General features: G+C 36.3%; 1 protein-coding gene across 1 annotated transcript in view; it reads left to right on the forward strand.

The window, feature by feature from the left end:
* ZDHHC15 (zinc finger DHHC-type palmitoyltransferase 15) overlaps nt 1-21,347 on the forward strand; it is a 151,911-nt gene extending 130,564 nt beyond the window's left edge. Inside the window, exons 11-12 of the mRNA XM_031660822.1 lie at nt 2,049-2,253; nt 16,831-21,347. Coding sequence (XP_031516682.1) covers nt 2,049-2,116 — 68 coding nt within the window. The 3' untranslated portion in view covers nt 2,117-2,253; nt 16,831-21,347. The remainder of the gene's footprint in view (nt 1-2,048; nt 2,254-16,830) is intronic.
* Nucleotides 21,348-21,612: the final 265 nt, after the last annotated feature.

The raw sequence follows: 21,612 nt of genomic DNA on the forward strand, positions 1-21,612 counted from the left end.
GGAGTCATTTTTATAGAAATGGCAGTTAAATCCATGGAGGTAAAGAGGAAACAGCAAAGACAGAATAAAACTAAGGAAAGAAGATAAAATGTAAAACTAGTAATCACCTAAGCAGTGTTGACATGCATCCACATGGACGAGGAAATAAATGGGGATGAGAAAGCCAGAGGGTCAAGAATAGAACATTAGACAATGCTCATGGTTTGGGGTAGAGTATCCCAAAAATACTATGAATGAAAGAGTATTGCCCCTGTTTTATAGATGAAAAAGCTGAGGCTGGGGAGGTAATGTGACTTATATAAAGTCATAAAGCAGTGGTGACTCAACCTAAGTTTTCCCAGACTCCATTCTGTCATTATCTCTGCTTTTCCCAATCTCTGAGAACCAATGGCTAGAAAGAAGTGTACATATACTGCCAAAGTCACTTCACACAGTATCAAGGGTTTATTTGAGAACCTAGAGTTTTAAATTAAAGGAGGTCTAGGAAAAGATAGGAAGAGAGCCAGAGCTTAACCAGCACACACTAAGACTAAAATAACATCATTCTTGGTTCAAGTAGACATATATTGAGTAAGTGAAATCACTACTACATAGGCAGCAAGGGCAGGTGTAGTTGGGGGAAGCAGTATAGGTGCAGATGGTAGGAGGTGAAGGTGAATTGACTCCCTAAATTCTGTGTTTGTCTTCTATTACCCAGAGCCTGATTATTTTAGGTATCTTCCTTTTTTAATTTAGTCCTCACCCGGTGAGCTACCTTTGCAGCCTTAGCTTAATGTTACCCTAGGAGTAAAACCACAAAGTTGATAATTGGGTTTTCAGCTCAAGCCTCAGTGTCTACAAGAGCAGGATTTTAATTCAAATAATTGCTTAGAGGAAAAATTTTCTATGCCAAATAAGAGTGTAAGTTGCAGTAGGAAAAGGTAAAATCATCCTAAAAGCAGAATCCAAACAGCCAACTTTTGGAAAAGTTCATCACCAAACCACACCTAAAAATTCTGAAATAGCCAACCATCAGCAAGGAGTGAACATTGAAAGAATTAGCATCACTTCATTAGAACAGCAAGGCAAGGAAATTTATTGCACTTTCGGAATTGTCTTTCACTGTTTTTCAGTTGCCTTCTTAGTAGAAATGTTGGGTAGGCGAGATGAGATATATTCTTAAGCACTTGCAACTTATTTTTGTCTTTATTTAATAAACATAAAGTTATTTTCTGTATATCTTTCACTGACGACCTAGGCCAATACATTTGCTTTCTGCCCAGACTTAAGGGGAAGAATACCCTAAGGCTAGGATTCCAGACAAGACAGAATGTTGGGCCTACCATGAGGTCATGATTCCAAAGAGACATTCTCAGAGCCACTTTCATTTTTCCAATTTTCCTGGAAGAAAGCAACCTGGTATCTGGAATCTGCCTGTTTAACTCAGTGGCATGAGAGCTTGCAGCCTTCTGTGGCAAGGCCACACTGACTGGCTGGCCTCTATCTTTGGGAATCTAGATTTCACACTTAAGAAAGCACTCTGAATGGCACATAAAAGACACTGTACTGTGCAGAAACTGTAGGGGATGGCTACTGTCAACTTTTTTATTCTCAAAATGCCAAGTATATTATTACGCTGTGAGTATGAGAAAAGTGATTACCTATACATTCAGCAAGCTGATTCAGAGTGTGCTCTCCCAAAAGGTTGGAGGTCAGAAACAAAAACATTTGTACCATAAATGATGTTGCTTGTTAATCTCAAAGCCTCTTATTTTCTAGATACTCATTCCTTTTTTAGAAACACACCATCACCTGAAGTACTGTAATAGCTATCTCAATTATGTCCAGTGGAATAACAGCAAAACAGGGTAATTTTGTGGTTATCAAGATGCAAAACATTCCATTAAAGTCAGATTATGTTGAGCTGTCATCATGGCTATTTAAGTCAAATACCAGCCAGTATTATAGATCAGATAATGCTGATAAATAATCTTAGTTAATAGTATAGCAGGCTGACTATTCTTAGAACGTGAATGTCTGGTTACAAATACTTCTTTGTTACACATCAGTCTTTAGAGGTTTGCAGATATCTGTTGCCTGCAGAGACTGGACAAGAAGGAAAACTGCCAGTGAATGAATACCCACCCATATAAGGCACGGGGACATTTGATCATCTTCACGTTTCAACCTTGCAGATTATCCAGAAGGCTCATCATCTCTTGCTGTGGAAACGGAAACGTAGCAGTTTTCACATTTCCTGCATCTCTCAGACAGGTCAGTATTCTGAGGGAGACACATACAGTGGCACCTGGACTGCTAAGAAGAAGGCTTGGGAGAAAAACTAGAAAAGAAATAAGTTCTTATCCTGGGTGAAAAAGATTTTAAATTCTTCACTCTTGTAATGCATGCATAAGCAGAAGTTCTGTACATAATTTCCCTTGGCAGTGTACTGAAAAAAAAAAGATGCCCTTATTCCCTGCAAACTCACACTTATGTCACTTGTGCTAAAAAAAACCTCCAGGGATCCAGACACCCAAACATTCCATTAAGGTTATTTACTCTTATACTGTGAATTATAAGCCTCCTCCTGTTTCATTCCAGGTCTCTGAAATGGTGCAGATTACAAATAGCTTTCTTTTGCCTGACTGCATTATGTCAGTTAATAACCTACTCGTACCCACTAAGGGCAAAAAAGCATCCTTCCTACACTCTAACCCTCCTAAAATGCTATGAGTTTGTTAAGCAGTGCAGACAGCTTTACACATGGGATTCTCTTTGGCCTGCTGAAAAGCTCAACGACCTTCTTTTTGCAACACTCGCAGGTATAAACCCAGTGTAATTAAATATTAAAAGAATGTTAGTAATAGAAATAACATGGAGCTTATAGCTCTGATCTGATGAAACTTGTAATCCTATTCTCATGAAAAAAGCTAGCAATTATTCAGAAGCTTATCAATCTGTTCATGGGTTCTCAGGTCTTCAGTTCTTTCCCTTACAGAAATTCTACTGTGTACAAGTGTAGATATTGTATAAAACTTTGTATATGCCAGACACTTTGGTGTGTACTTGATATACATGATCTTATTTAATCCTCACATCAACTGTAAGATGAATGTTACTATTCTCATTTTACTTATGAGAAAACTGATGTGCAGAGAGGTTAAATCACTTATCCAACCTAAGTGGCCAACCTAGGGTTGTAACTCAGGTCTATCTGACATCAAAGCATGCTGTTTCCACCATGGCACTACATTTCAAAATCTGAGTTATTTGTGATGTGTCTTTATTTATTATCAAAGATTAAAAGAGGAGAGAACTAAGTCTGTTTCCTTTTCCAAAGCCCTGATGAAATGTTTGATGTTTAGGTAAGACAACTTGTATGATAGGAATATCTAGATTTGGATTATCTGTGGTGCTAATCTGTCTATTTTATTTTAGTATTTTCCTAGGGAAAACACTACTACTTTGGCATGGTAACAGATGTTAAAGGGAAGAAAAAATATCTGGTGAATAAATTTATAAAATCCTATGTAAGTAAAATTAGAAAATTGGCTTTAGTGTAGGAATTCTCAGGGGTTTTACTACACTATTGAATTTTATGACTCACCAAAAGGAGGTTGTAGTGGTCCCTTAAATTTTATTTAACTGTTGGATCCTTTCTTTTTTGTGCATATCGTGGAACCTAGTATTTTTCCCTAGATAAGCAAAATTGCCTTCAAGCAATGCCTTATGCCTTTTACAGGGCACTCTATCCAAATATATTAATAAAGTGATTCACTTTGTGGAAATAGCAAACTCATATATATATATATATATATATATATATATATATATATATATGTAGTAGTAGTAGTTGTTGTTGTTGTTGTTTGAGATGGAGTCTCACTCTGTTGCCCAGGTTGGAGTGCAGTGGCGTGATCTCGGCTCACTGCAACCTCCGCCTCCCAGGTTCAAGTGATTCTTCTTCCTCAGCAACGCAAGTAGCTGGGATTCTAGGTGTGTGCCACCATGCCTGGCTACTTTTTGTATTTTTGGTAGAGATGGGGTTTCTCCCTGTTGGCCAGGCTGGTGTCTAACTCCTGACCTCAAGTGATCTGCCCACCTCGGCCTCCCAAAGTGTTGGGATTAGCCACCACACCAGGCCTCATATTCTGATAATAATAGAAAACAACTTGAATGTCTATCAGTAGAAGAATGCATTAATTATTTGGACATATATAATGTATTAATGCATTCTTCTACTGATAGACATTCAGGTTGTTTTCAGTTTGGATCTTAATTTTCTTTTGAAGTTTTTTTAAATAAAAAAGGATGAAAGATAAAATGAATCCCATGTGTTTAAAACTTAGAATATGGCACAAGTATACATATGTAACAAACCTGCATGTTATGCACATGTACCCTACAACTTAAAGTATAATAATAATAAATAAATTAAAAAAAAAGAAAAAGTCACAGAACAACTTCCCCCATTGCCCACCTATCCCTGTAGAACCCAGTACTGTGCTTGCTAAAATTGTCCCCAAAATTTGCAAAGGGAAGAGTAGACAATAAAAAAAAAAAAAAACTTAGAATAAATGCTGTTTTTTTCATTTTGCCTCAAAATTTTATATATAAAAAATTGCCATAATTTTACCCCAAAAATGCACTTATTCTAGATTATATTTTCTTCAAAATGAAAAGACAAACTTGAAAAATATTTGCAACCTATACAACACACAAAATCTAGTATGCTTAATTTACAAAGCTCTTGCAAATCAGTAAACAAAAGAAAAACACAACAGTTAGAAAATGGACAAAACAACAAAAGCAATCAATGAGGATAGAACTCTCTATTCAATTAATGATGCTGGGATAACTGGCTAGCCATATGCAGAAGACTGAAACTGGACCCTTACTTTTCTCCATATGCAAACATTAACTCAAGATGGATTAAAGACTTAAATGTAAGACTTCAAACTATAAAAATCCTAGAAGCAACCCTAGGAAATACCCTTCTCAACATTGGCCTTGGCAAAGAATTTTTGGCCAAGTCTCCGGAGGCAATTGCAACAGAAACAAAAAATTAACAAGTGGGACCTAATTAAACTAAAGAGCTTCTGCATAGCAAAAGAAATTATCAGTAGCAAAAACAATCTACAGAATGGGAGAAAATATTTGCAAAGATGTATCTGATAAAAGTTTAATATCCAGAATCTATAGGGAACTTAACAAGCAAACAAGCAAAAAAAAAAAAAAAAAAAACCATTAATAATGGGCAAAGGACATGATGAACAGATGCTCATCATCACTAATCGTCAGAGAACTGCAAATCCAAACCACAATGAGGTACTATCTCACATCAGTCAGAATGGCTATTATTAAAAAGTCAAAAAATAACAGATGCTGGTGAAGCTCCAGAGAAAAGGGTATGCTTATAAACTGTTGATGGGGATGTAAATTAGTCCAGCCACTGTGGAAAGCAGTTTCAAGATTTCTCAAAAACACTTAAAACAGAACTGTCATGCCACCCAGCAATCCCACTACTGGGTATATATTGAAGGAAAACAAATCCTTCTAACAAAAAGACTTATGTACATATATGTTCATCACAGCACTATTCACAGCAGCAAAGATATGCAATCAACCTAAGTGTCCATCAACAGAGGAATGGACAAAGAAAATGTAGTACATATACACTATGGATACTACACAGCAATAAAAAATAATGAAATCTTATCCTTTTCAGCAACATGGATGCAGCTGGAGGCCATAATCCTAAGAAAATTAACACAGAAACAGGAAACCAAATAATGCCTGTTCTCACTCATAAGTGGGAGCTAAACATTGAGTACACATGGAAACAAAGATGGCAACAATAGACACTGAGGACTACTAGTTGGGGGAGGACAGAAGGGGGTGGGTTGAAAAACTACCTATTGGGTACTATGCTCACTACCTAGGTGATGGGATCTATACCCCAAACCTCAGCATCACACAATATACCCATCTAACGAACCTGCACATGTACCCCCTGAATCTAAAATAAAAGATGAAATTATTTTAAAATTTTGGAAAAAGAAAATGGGCAAAGGATGCAATTAACGAAATAGAAATTAAAATGAAAAATAAACATTAAACTTGTTCAACTTCACTGTAAAGAAATGCAAATTAAAATAACCTAAAATACTATTTTTTGTCTATTAAGTCAGCCAATTTTTACAAATTACACTACCTATTGTAGGCAAGGACATGCTGAAACAGATGTTCTTATACATTGCTGATGTAAGTTAAAATTCATAGATCATTTTTTGAGTGCAACTTGGAAACATCTATAAAAACATTAAAATCTCATACTTTTTAATTCAAAGAAACATACTTTAATTTTATTGTTCTGCATTTTTTGTGCCTTTATACTACAAAAAAACTATATACTTTTATAATATACAATCTGGTGCATTTCGAAATACGTTTACATCTGTGAAACCATCGCTACAATCAAAATTATGAACATATCCATCTCTCCCAAAAGTTTTCTTCTGAGCTTTCATAAATAACCCCTGCCCCATCACCAGGCAACCACTGATTTATTTCGTTACTATCAGTTTTCATTTTCTAGAATTTTAAACAAGTAGAATTGTACAAATGTATTTTTTTTTGTTTTATCTGGCTTCTTCCAGTCAGCATAATTGAGATTCACCTTTGTTGCTGTGTGTAAGAATAATTCATTTCTTTTTATTGATGAGTAGTATTCCACTGGAGAGAGATACACACACACACACACACACTAAAATTTACTTTTCCATCTATTAATGGATATCAGAGGTGTTTCTAGTTTTTTGCTCATACACATAAAGCTGCTATAAACATTTGTGACCAAGACTTTGTGTAAACCTGTGCTTGGGTAAATACCAAGGAGTGGGATGGCCAAGTCATATGGCAAGCATAGAATTTTTTTTTTTAATGAACCATTTTTCTGTCCTGTACCTGTGTGTGGTAGATGCTCACTCTCTCATACTTTCTAGATGGCTTTATCAGATTAAGGAAGTTCCATGTTTTTTAAACTATACTTTAAGTTCTGGGATACATGTGCAGAACGTGCAGGTTTGATACATAGGTATACATGTGCCATGGTGGTTTGCTGAACCCATCAACCTGTGATCTATCTACATTAGGTATTTCTCCTAAGACTATCCCTCCCCTAGCCCCCCAACCCCTGACAGGCCCCGGTGTGTGATGTTCCCCTCCCTGTGTCCATGTGTTCTCATTGTTCAGCTCCCACTTATGAATGAGAACATGTGGTGGTTGGTTTTCTGTTCCTGTGTTAGTTTGCTGAGAATGATGGTTTCCAGCTTCATCCATGTCCCTGCAAAGGACATGAACACATCCTTTTTTATGGTTGCATAGTATTCTATGGTGTATATGTGCCACATTTTCTTTATCCAGTCTGTCATTGATGGGCATTTGGGTTGGTTCCAAGTCTTTGTTATTGTGAACAGTGCTGCAATAAACATATGTGTGCATGTGTCTTTATAGCAGAATGATTTATAATCCTTTGGATATATATCCAGTAATGGGATTGCTGGGTCAAATGGTATTTCTGGTTCTAGATCCTTTAGGAATCACCTAAAATAGTTTCCAAAGTGGTTGTGTATTTTACATTTCCACTAGCATGGAATGAGAGTTCTAGTTGGCCCACATCCTTGAAAACACTTGATATTATCAAACTTTTAAATTTTAGCCCTTCTATTGGGCTTATAATTATATCTCATTGAGATTTTGATTTGTATTTTCCTAAAAATTAATGATGTTTGGCACCTTTTTCTGTCATAGTTTGCCATCTGTATATCTTATTTAATAAAGTGCCTGTTAATGTGGCACATATACACCATGGAATACTATGCAGCCATCAAAAAGGATGAGTTGTGTCCTTTGTAGGGACATGGATGCAGCTGGAATCCATCATTCTTAGCAAACTATCACAGAACAGAAACCAAACACGCATGTTCTCACTCATAGGTGGGAACTGAACAATGAATCACTTAGTTCGGGGAAGGGAACATCACACACGGGGCTATCATGCGGGGGGAGGAGGGAGAGGGATTGCATTGGGAGTTATACCTGATGACGAGTTGATGGGTGCAGCACACCAACAAGGCACCGTATATATGTAACAAGCCTGCCGCGTTATGCACATGTACCTACAACACAGTATAATAATAATAAATAAATTTAAAAAAAAAAAAAAAATTGGGTTGTTTTATATTATTAAATTGTAAGAGTTCTCTTATTTATTTTTTATTTTTTTCGTTAAAGTAAGATTTTTATTTCGTAAGATTTTTCGCTGGGTGCAGTGGCTCACGTCTGTAATCCCAACACTTTGGGAGGCCGAGGCGGCCGGATCACCTGAGGTTGGGAGTTCAAGACCAGCCTGACCAACATGGAGAAACCTCATCTCTACTAAAAATTCAAAATTAGCCAGGTGTGGTGGCATATACCTGTAATCCCAGCTACCCAGGAGGCTGAGGCAGGAGAATTGCTTGAACCCAGGAGGCAGGGGTTGTGGTGAGCCGAGATCACGCCATTGCACTCCAGCCTGGGCAACAAGAGCGAAACTCCATCTCTAAATAAATAAATAAATAAATAAATAAATAATTTTTAAAAGATATTTCTCAGGATTCTTTTTCAAATATAACTTTTTTTTTTTTAATTTCGGTAGGTTTTTGGGGAACAGGTGGTGTTTGGTTACATGAATAAGTTCTTTAGTGGTGATTTCTGAGATTTTGGTGCACCCATCACCTGAGTAGTGTACACCATACCCAATATGTAGTCTTTTGTCTCTTGCTGCCCCTATCCTTTCCCCCAAGTCCCAAAACTTCAACGTTATCAGTCTTATGCCTTTGCATCCTCATAGTTTAGGTCCCACATATGAGAACACACAATGCTTGGGTTTCCGTTCCTGAGTTACTTCGCTTAGAATAATAGTCTCCAATTCCATCCAGGTTGTTGTGAATACCATTATTTCATTCCTTTTTATGGCTGAGTAGTATTCCACATATTTCATATATATACACACACACACACACACACCACATTTTCTTTTCATTCACACATTCTCTTACATTTTTTCTTTTTTTTTGAGACGGAGTCTCGCTCTGTCGCCCAGGCTGGAGTGCAGTGGCCGGATCTCAGCTCACTGCAAGCTCCGCCTCCCGGGTTTACGCCATTCTCCTGCCTCAGCCTCCCGAGTAGCTGGGACCACAGGCGCTCGCCACTTCGCCCAGCTAGTTTTTTTGTATTTTTTTAGTAGAGATGGGGTTTCACCGTGTTAGCCAGGATGGTCTCGATCTCCTGACCTCGTGATCCGCCCGTCTCGGCCTCCCAAAGTGCTGGGATTACAGGCTTGAGCCACCGCGCCCGGCCTGCACATTTTCTTTATCCACTCGTTCATTAATGGGCATTTGGGCTGGTTCCATATTTTTGCAATTGCAAATTCTGCTGCTATAAACATGTGTGCAAGTATCTTTTTTGTATAATGACTTCTTTTTGTCTGCGTAGATACCTAATAATGGGATTGCTGGATCAAACAGTAGATCTACTTTTAGTTCTTTAAGGAATTTCCACACTGTTTTCCATAGTGGTTGTACTAGTGTACATTCCCATCAACAACATAAAAAGTGTTCCCATTTCACCACATCCATGTCAAGATCTTTTTTTATTTTTAATTTCGTGATTATGACAATTCTTCCAGGAGTGAGGTGGTATCGCTTTGTGGTTTGATTTGCATTTCCCTGATAATTAGTGATGTTGAGAATTTTTCCATATGCTTGTTGGCCATTTGTATATCTTCTTTTGAGAATTGTCTATTAATGTTCTTAGCCCATTTTTTGATGGGATTGTTTGTTTTATTCTCGATGATTTGTTCTTTGTAGATTCTGGACATTAGTCCTTTGTTGGATGTATAGATTGTGAAGATTTTCTACCACTCTGTGGATTGTCTGTTAACTCTGCTGCTGTTTTTTTAATAATAATAATAATTATTATTATTATTGCTATGCAAGAGCTTTTTAGTTTAATTAAATCCCATCTACTTATCTGTGGTTTTGTTGCATTTGCTTTTGGGTTATTGGTCATGAAGTCTTTGCTTAAACCACTATCTATAAGGGGTCTTCTGATGTTGTCTTCTATAATATTTATGATCTAAGGTCTTACATTTAAGTCTTTAATTCATCTTCAGTTGATTTTTATATAAAGTGAGAGATGAGGATCAAGTTTCATTCTTCTACATGTGGCTTGCCAAGTATCCCAGGACCATTTGTTAAATAGGGTGTCCTTTTCCCACTTTATGTTTTTGTTAGCTTTATTGAAGATCAGTTGGCTGTTAAGTGTTTGGCTTTATTTCTGGGTTCTCTATTCTGTTCCATTGGCCTATGTACCTGTTTTTATACCAGTACCATGCTGTTTGGTGACTATGGCCTTATAGTGTAGTTTGAAGTTGGGTAATGTGATGCCTCCAGATTTGTTCTTTTTTGCTTAGTCTTGCTTTGACTATGCAGGCTCTTTTTCTGGTTCCATATTAATTTTAGGATTCTTTTTGTAGTGCTGTGAAGAATGATACTGGTATTTTTATGGGAATTACATTAAATTTGTAGATTGCTTTTGGCAGTATGGTCATTTTCACAAGATTGATTCTATCCATCCATGAGAATGGGATGTGTTTCCATTAGGTTTTGTCATCTATGATATCTTTCAGCAGTGTTTTGTAGTTTTCCTTGTAGAGGTCTTTCACCTCCTTGGTTAGATATATTCCTAAGTTTGTTTGGTTTTTTGTTTGTTTGTTTCATTTGGGTTTTTTCTGCAGCTATTGTGAAAGGGCTTGAGTTTTTTATTTGATTCTCAGCTTAGTTGCTATTGGTGTATAGCAGAGATAGTGATCATGTACATTAATTTTGTATCCTGAAACTTTGCTGAATTTATTTTTTGTTGTTGTTGTTGTTTTGTTTTTGTTTTTGTTTTGTTGTTGTTGTTGCAGTGGCAAGATTTATTAAAGCGAAAGTAAAGTGAAAGCAAAGGTAAAGCTTCCACGCGTTGGAAGGGAACCTGGAAGTGATGCTGTTTCTGGCTTGGGTGTCTTATGCTTATATCCCCTTATGACTCCTCCCCTTTTCTTTTTTCTACTTTATAGGATTAGCTTATTTTCTATCCATTTGTGGGTTGGTGAGCCTGACTGGTTAAAAACATCAAGTTGCAGCTAGAGTTTAAACTCCCTATATGATTGGTTGATGCTTCAATCCCTAACTTGCAGCTGTGACTCATTTTAGCTTAGGGGAAAATCCCCTTTGATTGGTTGAAGTTTTAATCCCTTACTTTGCTGAATTTATTTACCAGTTCTAGGAGCTTTTTGGATGAGTATTTAAGGTTGTCTAGGTATATGGTCATATCATCAGCAAACAGTGACAGTTTGACTTCCTCTTTACCAATTTGGATGCCCCTTCTTTCTTTCTCTTGTCTGATTGCTCTAGCTAGGACTTCCAGCACTATGTTGAATAAAAGCTCATACATTTTTATCTGGTAACTACTCCATTTTAGGAATGCATTTTAATGAAGTCTGCACATCTGTTTATCATCAATATATTATAAGAATAGAAAATTTTAAAAGTACATATCGAGTAATAGAGAAATGGTGAAATAAATTGCTACTTCATCATGATAAAATATTATGCGACTATTATAAATAATTATTTTGGCTGGGTACAGTAGCTCATATCTGTAATCCCAGCACTTTGCAAGGCCATGACAGGAGGATCATTTGAGCCTAAAAGTTTGAGACCAGCCTAGTCAACATAGTAAGACCCTGTCTCTACAAAAATTAGAAAAAAATAGCTGCACATGTTGGCACAGACGTGTGGTCTCTGCAACTCAAGAGGCTGAGGCAAGAAGATTACTTCAACCTGGGAGGTAGAGGCTGCAGTGAGCTGTGATTGCACCAATGCACTCCAGCCTAGGCAACAGAGTGAGACCCTGTCTCAAAATAATAATAATAATAATGGCTATTATGATGATGATGATGATGAAGAAAAATTACTAGGGTTATTTGAAAAACCTGTATGAGTGCAGTTTAAATTTAAAAGTTTATTTATTATGTTTATTGAGATACAATTCACATACCATATAATTCGACCACTTGAACTGTACAATTCAGTGGTTTTTAGCATATTCACAGAGTTTTACAACCATCACCATACCACAATCAATTTTAGAATATTTTCATTACCCCAAAAAGAAACCCCATACACATTAGCAGTCACTCCCCATTTCTTTCACTCCCATTCCTAGGCAATTGCTAATCTACTTTCTGTCTCTATAGATTTGTCTATTCTGGAATTTCATATAAATTGAATCATACAATATATGGTCTGACGAGAAAATACTTGCAAATCAAATATCTGATAAGATATTTGTGTGGAGAATATATAAAGAATTCTTACAATTCGATAATAAAAAGAAAAACAATGCATGTTTGTATATTGGCAAAGGATCTGAATAGACATTTTTCCAAAGAAGATACACAAATGATTAATAAACACATGAAAAGATGCTCAACATCATTAGCCATTAGGAAAATACAAATCAAAGCCACAATGAGATACCATTAACATCCACTAGGATGGCTATAATCCAAAAGACAGATAACATGTGTTGGCAAGGATGTGGAGAAATAAGAACCCTGATACATTGCTGTTGGGAATGTGAAAGGTGCAATCACTTTGGAAAACAGTTTGGCAGTCCCTCAAAATGTTAACATAATTACCATATGACACAGCAATTCTACTCCTATGTATGTAACCAAGGAAAATGAAAACATATATCCACCCAAAAATTTGTACTTAAATGTTCATACCATTATTCATAATAGCCAAAAGTGGAAGCAACCCAAATGTCCATGTATTGATGAATAGATAAAGAAAATGTAGTATATCCATATAATGAAATACTATTTGGCAACAAAAAAGATGCATGTTACAACATGGATGAACCTTGAAAACATTAAAATTGAACTCATGGAGATAGAAAGTAGAAAGATGGTTACCAGAGGCTGGGAAAGGTAGTAGGGGGCTGGGAGGGAGGTGGGGATGGTTAATGGGTACAAACAAAAGTTAGAAAGAATGAATAAGGCCTACTATCTGATAGCACAACAGAGTGACTAAAGTCAGTAATAACTTCATTATACATTTTTAAATAACTCAAAGGAGTTATAATTGGATTATTTGTAACTCAAAGGATAAATGTTTGAGGAGATGGCTACTCCATTTTCTATGATGCATTTATTTCACATTGTATGCCTGTATCAAAACATTCTCATGTACCCCATATATACACCTACTATGTACCCAAAAAACTAAAAATTAAAAAAACACTAAAAATAAAACCAGAAAACTAAAAATAAATAAATAAATCATTCCGTAAAGCTATAGTAGTCAAGACAGTGTGGCGTTCACTGTTATTCACCACAGTACTAGAAGGCTTAGCTGGAAGAGTCAGACAAGAAAAAGAAATAAAGGGCATCCAAACTAGAAAGGAAGAAGTCAAATTATCATTGCTTGCAGATGATACGATCTTACATTTGGAAAAACCTAAAGACTCCAGCAAAAAACAATTACATAAACACATTCAGTAAAGTTGCAGGATAAAAATCAACATATAAAAACCAGTAGCATTTTTATATGGCAACAATGAACAATCTGAAAAAGAAAATAAGAAAGTAATTCTATTTACAATAACTACAAATAAAATTAATACCTAGGAATTAACCAAAGAAGTGATAGATCTCTACAATGAAAACTATAAAACACTGATGCAAGAAAATGAAAAGTAAACACAAACTATGGAAAGATATTCCATGTTCATGGATTGGAAGAATCAATATTGTTAAAACGTCCATATTACCCAAAGCAACCTGCATATTTAATGCAATCCCTATCAAAATACAAATGACCTTCTTCACAGAAATAGAAAAAGAATCTTAATATATATATATAACCACAAAAAGAAACAGAATAGCCAAAGCTATTTTGAGCAAAGAGAACAAAACTGGAGGAATCACATTACCTGACTTCAGATTACACTACAGAGCTGTAGTAACCAAAATAGTATGGTACTGTAATGGAACAGAATAGAGAACCTAGAAAAAAATCCATACATCTACAGTGAACTGATTTTTGACAAATATTTCACAAACATGCATTGAGAAAACTGGGTATCCATGTGCAGAAGAATGAAACTAGACCCCTATTTTCACCATATGCAAATATCAGATAAAAATCGATTAAAGACAAGTCTAAGACCTCAAACTATGACACTACTACAAGAAAACACTGGGGAAACTCCAGGACATTGGACTGGGCAAAAATTTGTTAAGTAATATCCTACAAGCACAGGCAACCAAAGCAAAAATAGACAAATGGGATTATATCAAGCTACAAAACTTCTGCACAGCAAAGAAAACAATCAAGAAAGTGAAGAGACATCCCACAGAATGGGAGAAAATATTTGCAAACTACCCATCCAACAACATATTAATAAGCAGAATATATAAGGAGCTCAAACAATTAAATAGGAAAAAATCTCATAATCCAATTAAAAATGAGCAAAAGATCTGAATAGGCATTTCTAAAAAGAGGACATATGAATGGCAAACAGATATAGGAAAAGGTGCTCAACACCATTGATAATCAGAGAAATACAAATCAACACTACGAGGAGATATCTCACCCCAGTTAACGTGGCTTTTATCTAAAAGTCAGGCAATGACAAATGCTGGCAAGGATAAAAAAGAAAAAAAGGAGGAAAGGACATAAACAGACACTTCTCCAAAGAAGACATACAAACGGCTAACAAACATATGAAAAAATGCTTAACATTTTTAATCATCAGAGAAATGCAAATCAAAACCACAGTGAGATGCCATCACACACCAGTCAGAATAGCTACTATTAAAAAGTCAAAAAATAACAGATATTGGCGAGGCTGCAGAGAAAAGCAAACCTTCCTGCACTGTTGATGGGAATGTAAATAATACAACCACTATAGAGTACAGTTTGGAGGTTCCTCAGAAAACTAAAAATAGAGCTACCATATGATCCAGCAATTCTACTCCTAGGTATATACCCAAAGGAAAGGAAATCAATATATTGAAGAGATACCTGCATTCCCATGTTTATTGCAGCATGATTCACAATAGCCAAGATTTGAAAGCAACCTAAGTGTCCATCAACAGATGAGTGGATAAAGAAAATGTGGTAGATATATACAAAGGAGTACTACTGAGCCATAAAACAGAATGAGATCCTGTCATTTGCAACATGGGTGGAACTGAAGGTCATGTTAAGTGAAATAAGCCAGGCATAGAAAGACAAAAGTCACATGTTCCCACTTATTTGTGGGAGCTAAAAATTAAAACAATTGAACTCATGGAGTTAGAGAGTAGAATGATGATTACCAGAGGCTGGGAAGGGTAGTGGAGGGGTGAGTGCTGGAGGGGAATTGGGGATTGTTAATGGCTACAAAAAAAAAAAAAAAAAAAAAAAAAAACAGAAAGAATGAATAAGACCTAATATTTGCTAGGGCAATAGGGTAACTATAGTCAAAAATAATTTAATTGTACATTTTAAAATAACTATAAAAGTATAACTGGATTGTTGGTAACACAAAGGATAAATGCTTGAGATGATGGATACCTCATATACCAAAATGTGATGATTATGCATTGCATGCATGTATCAAAGCATCTCATGTAATACATAAATATGCATACCTACTATGTACCCATAAAATTAAAAATAAATTTAATAAGATACATTATCCAATTTTCCATAATTATAAGGTTGTGAATAATATCACTAAACATAAATCTTTCTCCTCATTTATAATCATTTCCATAGGATAGAATCCTGGAAGCAAAATTACTGGTATGAATTTTTTAAAGGGCCAATGGATAAGGCCAAATCATTTTCCAGAAAGCTTAAACAAATAGCTACTTGAGGGCCTACTATATGCCAGATATTGTTTCAGGCAGATTATACCATTTTACAGATGAGCAAACTAAGATCCATTGACATTATTTTTCTAGAGTTATGGAGATAAGAGGCAAAGCTAGAATTCAGATTCATAATTGCCCAGTTTCAATGCTCTTGTTATTTCCATGTGGATTTCAAAAATAGTATTTTTGAAATATCAAATTATATATTTACTAAAGAAAATGTGGAAAATGCAAGTAGAAAGTAGAGAAATGAAAATAAATTACCCATGAATCCACCACTTTCAATAGTTCAGTGTATTTCCTCAGTCTCTTATTACAAATATAATTTTGGGGTTTAAAAATATAGCATTGTAGGCCAGGCGTGGTGGCTCACGCCTGTAATCCCAACACTTTGGGAGGCTGAGGCGGGTGGATCACGAGGTCAGGAGATCCAGACCATCCTGACTCAGACGGTGAAACCCCGTCTCTACTAAAAATACAAAAAATTAGCCAGGCATGGTGGCAGGCGCCTGTCGTCCTAGCTACTCAGGAGGCTGAGGCAGGAGAATGGTGTGAACCTGGGAGGCGGAGCTTGCAGTGAGCCGAGATCACACCACTGCACTCCAGCCTGGGCGACAGAGCAAGACTCCGTCTCAAAATAAATAAATAAATAAATATATAGCATTGTATATATAATTTTATATACTGCCTTTTTCACTTAACATTTTTCAGTGCTGATCTATACTCTTCATAAATGTAATTTTAATGGCTGCATATTATTGTCAAGTGGGTGTTACCACATGAATATTTACAGTTGTTCAGCTCATCTGTGAATTTCTTCTCTTCATTCCCAGGACTCACCATCTCTGCCTCCCATGAGGCTTACAGAGTTCAATGTTGGAAATCATTGTAATCTTCAAAATAAGTCACCGTGTTGGATTCAAAGCTTCAAAATTTGAAAGAATTCCATGAAATACTTGCTGTGTAAATGTTTCTGGACTTCATATTATTTAATTTACTGACTGAAATCCAATTTGGAATTTGGCAGCAGTTAATTCAAGCCAATTTTTTTGTTTCTTCATTTCCCCTCCCCCAATCCATGAAAGCCTAAATGTAAAATATATCTTTTCATTCATCTTATCAGGTAAAAGGAAATTCAGAAAATTTCCTTGGGGTCTTTAATTCCCCCACAAAGATTATTAATCACATATATAGGGCCTTTTTGGTGTTGAACCGAATCGGACTACATTTGCTGTTTGTGTGCATGTGCATTTGTGAACATGTACAGCATATCTATACAAAATTCTGCTATGGTGTGAAAATCAAGGCTAAAAACCTGAAGCCTTTGTTTAATTATGCTTTTCCTCTAAATAGCAACTTAAATATTTGCTGGACTTTGAACCATCGCTATATCAAGTATCTAAAATTTGGGAGGGTGATTCAGTACACTGTGACCAACGTCCTCAAATTGGAATTTGAACAGCAATGTAAAACCTGTTCTGTCACAAATGTTCCTGAAAGCACCACAGCTACTCAAGAAGATCAAAATCAGGACATAAACTTTATTAAACATAATAATCAGTGTTTTAAAGACTTTTTTGTCAGGGTGCGGTAAAATTCTCCAATTACTTTTATTCATTTATCTGCTACCTAGTTTTATTTTAGCCTTTATGAATTATTTTTATGATGAAAGAAAATCTATAAGCCTAAGTTATGGCCCATAGGTTTTGTTAAGGATTTTCAGAGTGACTTTTCAAGTTTAATTTCACTGCCTTTCATAAGGGTAAAGTTTCACAGCTGACATTAGCCTGAGGATTAGCACTAAAGAGCTGTGTTTTCATAGCAGGGGCTATTGTACAGACAGTGATAACCAAATAGTAATATGCCAATTCTTTCTTCTTTTTTTAGCTTCAGTAGTAGCTAAACCATTAATACAGTTTGCATCAATTTACTCATTTATTTATAATCAGCCTTTCTTTTAGTCCTAGTGCCTGAATCAATGAGTGAGAATACTAGTACTGCTTCTTTGCAATAATAATATCTTAAGAGTATTGATGTCTTTCATTTTTTTCATTCAGCAGTCTAGTGCCCAGCTGCTGACAATAAAAGCTCCAACTCTTATAGAGATCAGTGGAAGTTAGAAGCATCTTACAGGTATCAAGGAATTGAGCTTCTAGAGGGATGGTTTGGCTTACTAATTAATCATCCCTGAAATATTTTCGAGTAAAAAAGAGTTGCCTGCCACAATTTAGTGTTGGGGTTGCAGTGGAGCTGAGAAAGTGAACAATCCAGCTACTTAAAGCAACAACAAAAACCTGTTCATCTGGACCCCTAGGTAATTTTGAACAAGGTGAGACTTTTGTCATAAATTAAATAGATTGTGGTCAGCATTACATTTGAGAGAATACTAGACATGATTACACTTATTAGGACTGTTTCTTAAACTCAGAAGCTAAAAAGCAGCCTAGATGACTGTGCACACACTGGGTTTCAAGATGAAGTCTTCTTATATATTCAGATGGAAAAAAAATTTCCCCTTACACTCTTTCTCAAAATACTCTCTTGTTTGAGTTTTTCTTGAAAGCTTATTTGGCCATCCCCATGGTTTTATGACAGACAAGCCTTGTCTTCTATTCATATAGATATGCACCTTTTCTACATGTATGGCCTTTACTTACTACACAGTGAGTAGGCCTCAAAGTAATCTTCCTCTTTCCCATCAATCATCTGCCAAGCATTCAGGCAGAGCAGCTGTTAACTATGATTCAAAGTCAGAAAAACATCAAGAACTTCTTTGATGCATAGGGTGTATCAGCACTCAGCTCCCACAGAAGTCAACTCACAAAATCTAGTATCAGTTAACTATAAGGAAGTTCTGGAGAGGTAAAGCTCAGGAAAGCTATAATGCAAAGCTGATTGTTTAATGTCTTACAGATTTACACTGTCTTTAAAAGGCCAAATAAGGCTGGGCGCGGTGGCTTACGCCTGTAATCCCAACACTTTGGGAGGCCGAGGTGGCCAGATCACCTGAGGTCGGGAGTTCAAGACCAGCCTGACCAACATGGAGAAACCCCGTCTCTACTAAAAATACAATAATTAGCCAGGAATGGTTTTGCATGATTGTAATCCCAGCTACTCGTGAGGCTGAGGCAGGAGAATTACTTGAACCTGGGAGGCGGAGGTTGTGGTGAGCTGAGATTGTGCCATTGTACTCCAGCCTGGGCAATAAGAGTGAAATTCTGTCTTTAAAAAAAAAAAAAAAAAAGCGAAATAAATCAGCGTTTTATCAGGGGGCTCAGACATAAAAAGAAACCCTATTCCTATTGTAGCATTTTGGTCTCATTGGTTTATAGACTCTGATAATATCTCCATCCATGGATAATTTGAGTGTTGACTAATGTACATAGGTACCCAACTGGTTGATTATTAATCAAGAATACAGAGTTCTGTTTAATAATTAGCACACCCTGATTGGCTTCTTTGCTTGGTTTTCCTTGGATCCCTGTCCAGTAACCTCTGTGGAATCTCATTCCCTAATCGTTGATACTCATTTTCTCCGTTTGCAAAATGAAGATACTCATTGCTAGGATCCTACTGCTGAAGGGTGCTATGTAACTTTCTAGTGCTCTTACATGTCTTTAATTATAGGACTGGAATGAAAAGTTTAACCATACAGTATTTCTAAGCAAAATAGTGTACTCCATTCTTTTATCCGTGCTCTCATTGCTGATTTGTTCTTGCAGAACTTAGAACACTTTGTTAATGTTCTTCCATTCACTCCAATAGGGTCCTCAGAAAGAGACAGAATAAAAAAAATGTTCCCCATGGTATAGCTGGAAATATTAAGGAGAAAAGAGTTTAAGTGATCCCCAATGGAACACAGCTGTCTTATGCAGGGCTCACAGTTACCATGTACAGTACACTGTTAAAGTAACTTGGCTTCCCAGGACTGGAATTATCATGGAGCAGTTAGAATTTTGAGAGTATTTACAACAGGATTGCATTCTGAAAGAGTCACATTTTGTCAAAAATCTGAAAAGTATGCAATTTGTACAACTTTTACTTTCTATGTGATAAGAATGTAATATGTGCCTCTTTCCCCTATTGGACCCATGTGACACATATTTTTCACACTATGTGGCATCAACCAGTGCCATTACCTCCTGTGGCAACATAGAGCCCAATCTCAAGGCAGACATTGCCAAGGTAAAGAATGCGCTCCATGTTTATGCCAAATTGCACAAAGTATAGACATTGAGGTTAATGGAGATTTAAGCACAATCCTAGCAAGTAAGTTTTAAGAATATTGAATATTATACATTATTGTAACATGAACCTAAAATTTAGCAGGGCCCAAATTCATAGGAATGTAACAGTCATTGAAAGCCTATTCTTTTCACCTCTTATCACACATATCTACATACATGTATGCACATGTACACACACACACACACACACACACACACACACACACACACATTTTCTCCAAAGCAGGCTGCCTGGTCAGCAGGAGCAAATACTTTAATTTAAAGGAATGATTCTCTGTTTTCTCCTTTTAGAAAAAGAGTCTAAGAATCACAGCATATGAAGAACATTCAATTTATACATTCCAGAATCTCTGCTCTCAGAGTAGCTAAGAGAATCGGTACAAAAGATGTTCTATGCAGAAGCACAGAGGGCATCTAACAAGATAGTCAGGCCCTTGGAAAAGATCCATATTCTTAGAAAATTAATGAATTCCATCTCATTAGGAATTGGTTGATGAGGTATCATACATCTGCATTTCTTTAACCATAGCTGTAATGTACCATATTAAATTGTAGCCTTTTGCATATGGGATTGTATAATATAATAATGAATGGGTGGCTCCTAGTAGCATGCAACCCATGACTGTTTACGTCCCCAGAAGGGCTAGGTCTGTGTCCTGCACAGTATTCAAAACCATTAAATGTGTTATTTGTAGGAGGATGGTATACAGCCATCAGCAGAATGAGTTAAAACCAACAATGAATTCAATATATCAGGAAATAGATTCTTAGTAGGGACTGGCATTAAAGAGAAAAAAAAAACAATTAGATAAGATGCATTCAATGAATAATTACTTTCACTCTGCTGGCTTAATCAGTGAAGGAACAGAGAAGGAAAGCTGGCAGTGGGTCTTGGTAATATATGAACTATATTGGAGTGCCAGAAAAGGAGACCTCAGTAGTTAAGCCCAAGTTGCCAATTTGCTACAATTATTTTTCCCACCAATCTGCTCAAAATGACTGTATATAGTATTCTTAAAACCATGTGTCTTGGTGCAGAAATATTGACAAACGCTGGCCAGCTTTATCTCCCTATATCCTTTATTAAAAGTATATGCATATAATTGTTGGGTTTTTTCCTAAATTGTGGCTTTGTTAAACAATGTTGGCAAACCCTAAAGTTTCAGACTACTCTAAGGAAGTTTCTATACATCTAATTTCATAGGGGTATAGTGCCGTTTATTCACTCAGGTTGATTGGTATGTGTGGTATGTTGACTCCTCTGTAACATCTCACCTTCTGAGCAGCCCCTTCCATGCGTTCAGTTTTTCTGTCTTTTTTTTTTTTTTTTAGACAGAGTCTCCCTCTGTCACCCAGGCTGGAGTGCAG

This window comes from Papio anubis, chromosome X (genome assembly GCF_008728515.1).
Source record: "Papio anubis isolate 15944 chromosome X, Panubis1.0, whole genome shotgun sequence".
Taxonomy (NCBI): Eukaryota; Metazoa; Chordata; class Mammalia; order Primates; family Cercopithecidae; genus Papio; species Papio anubis.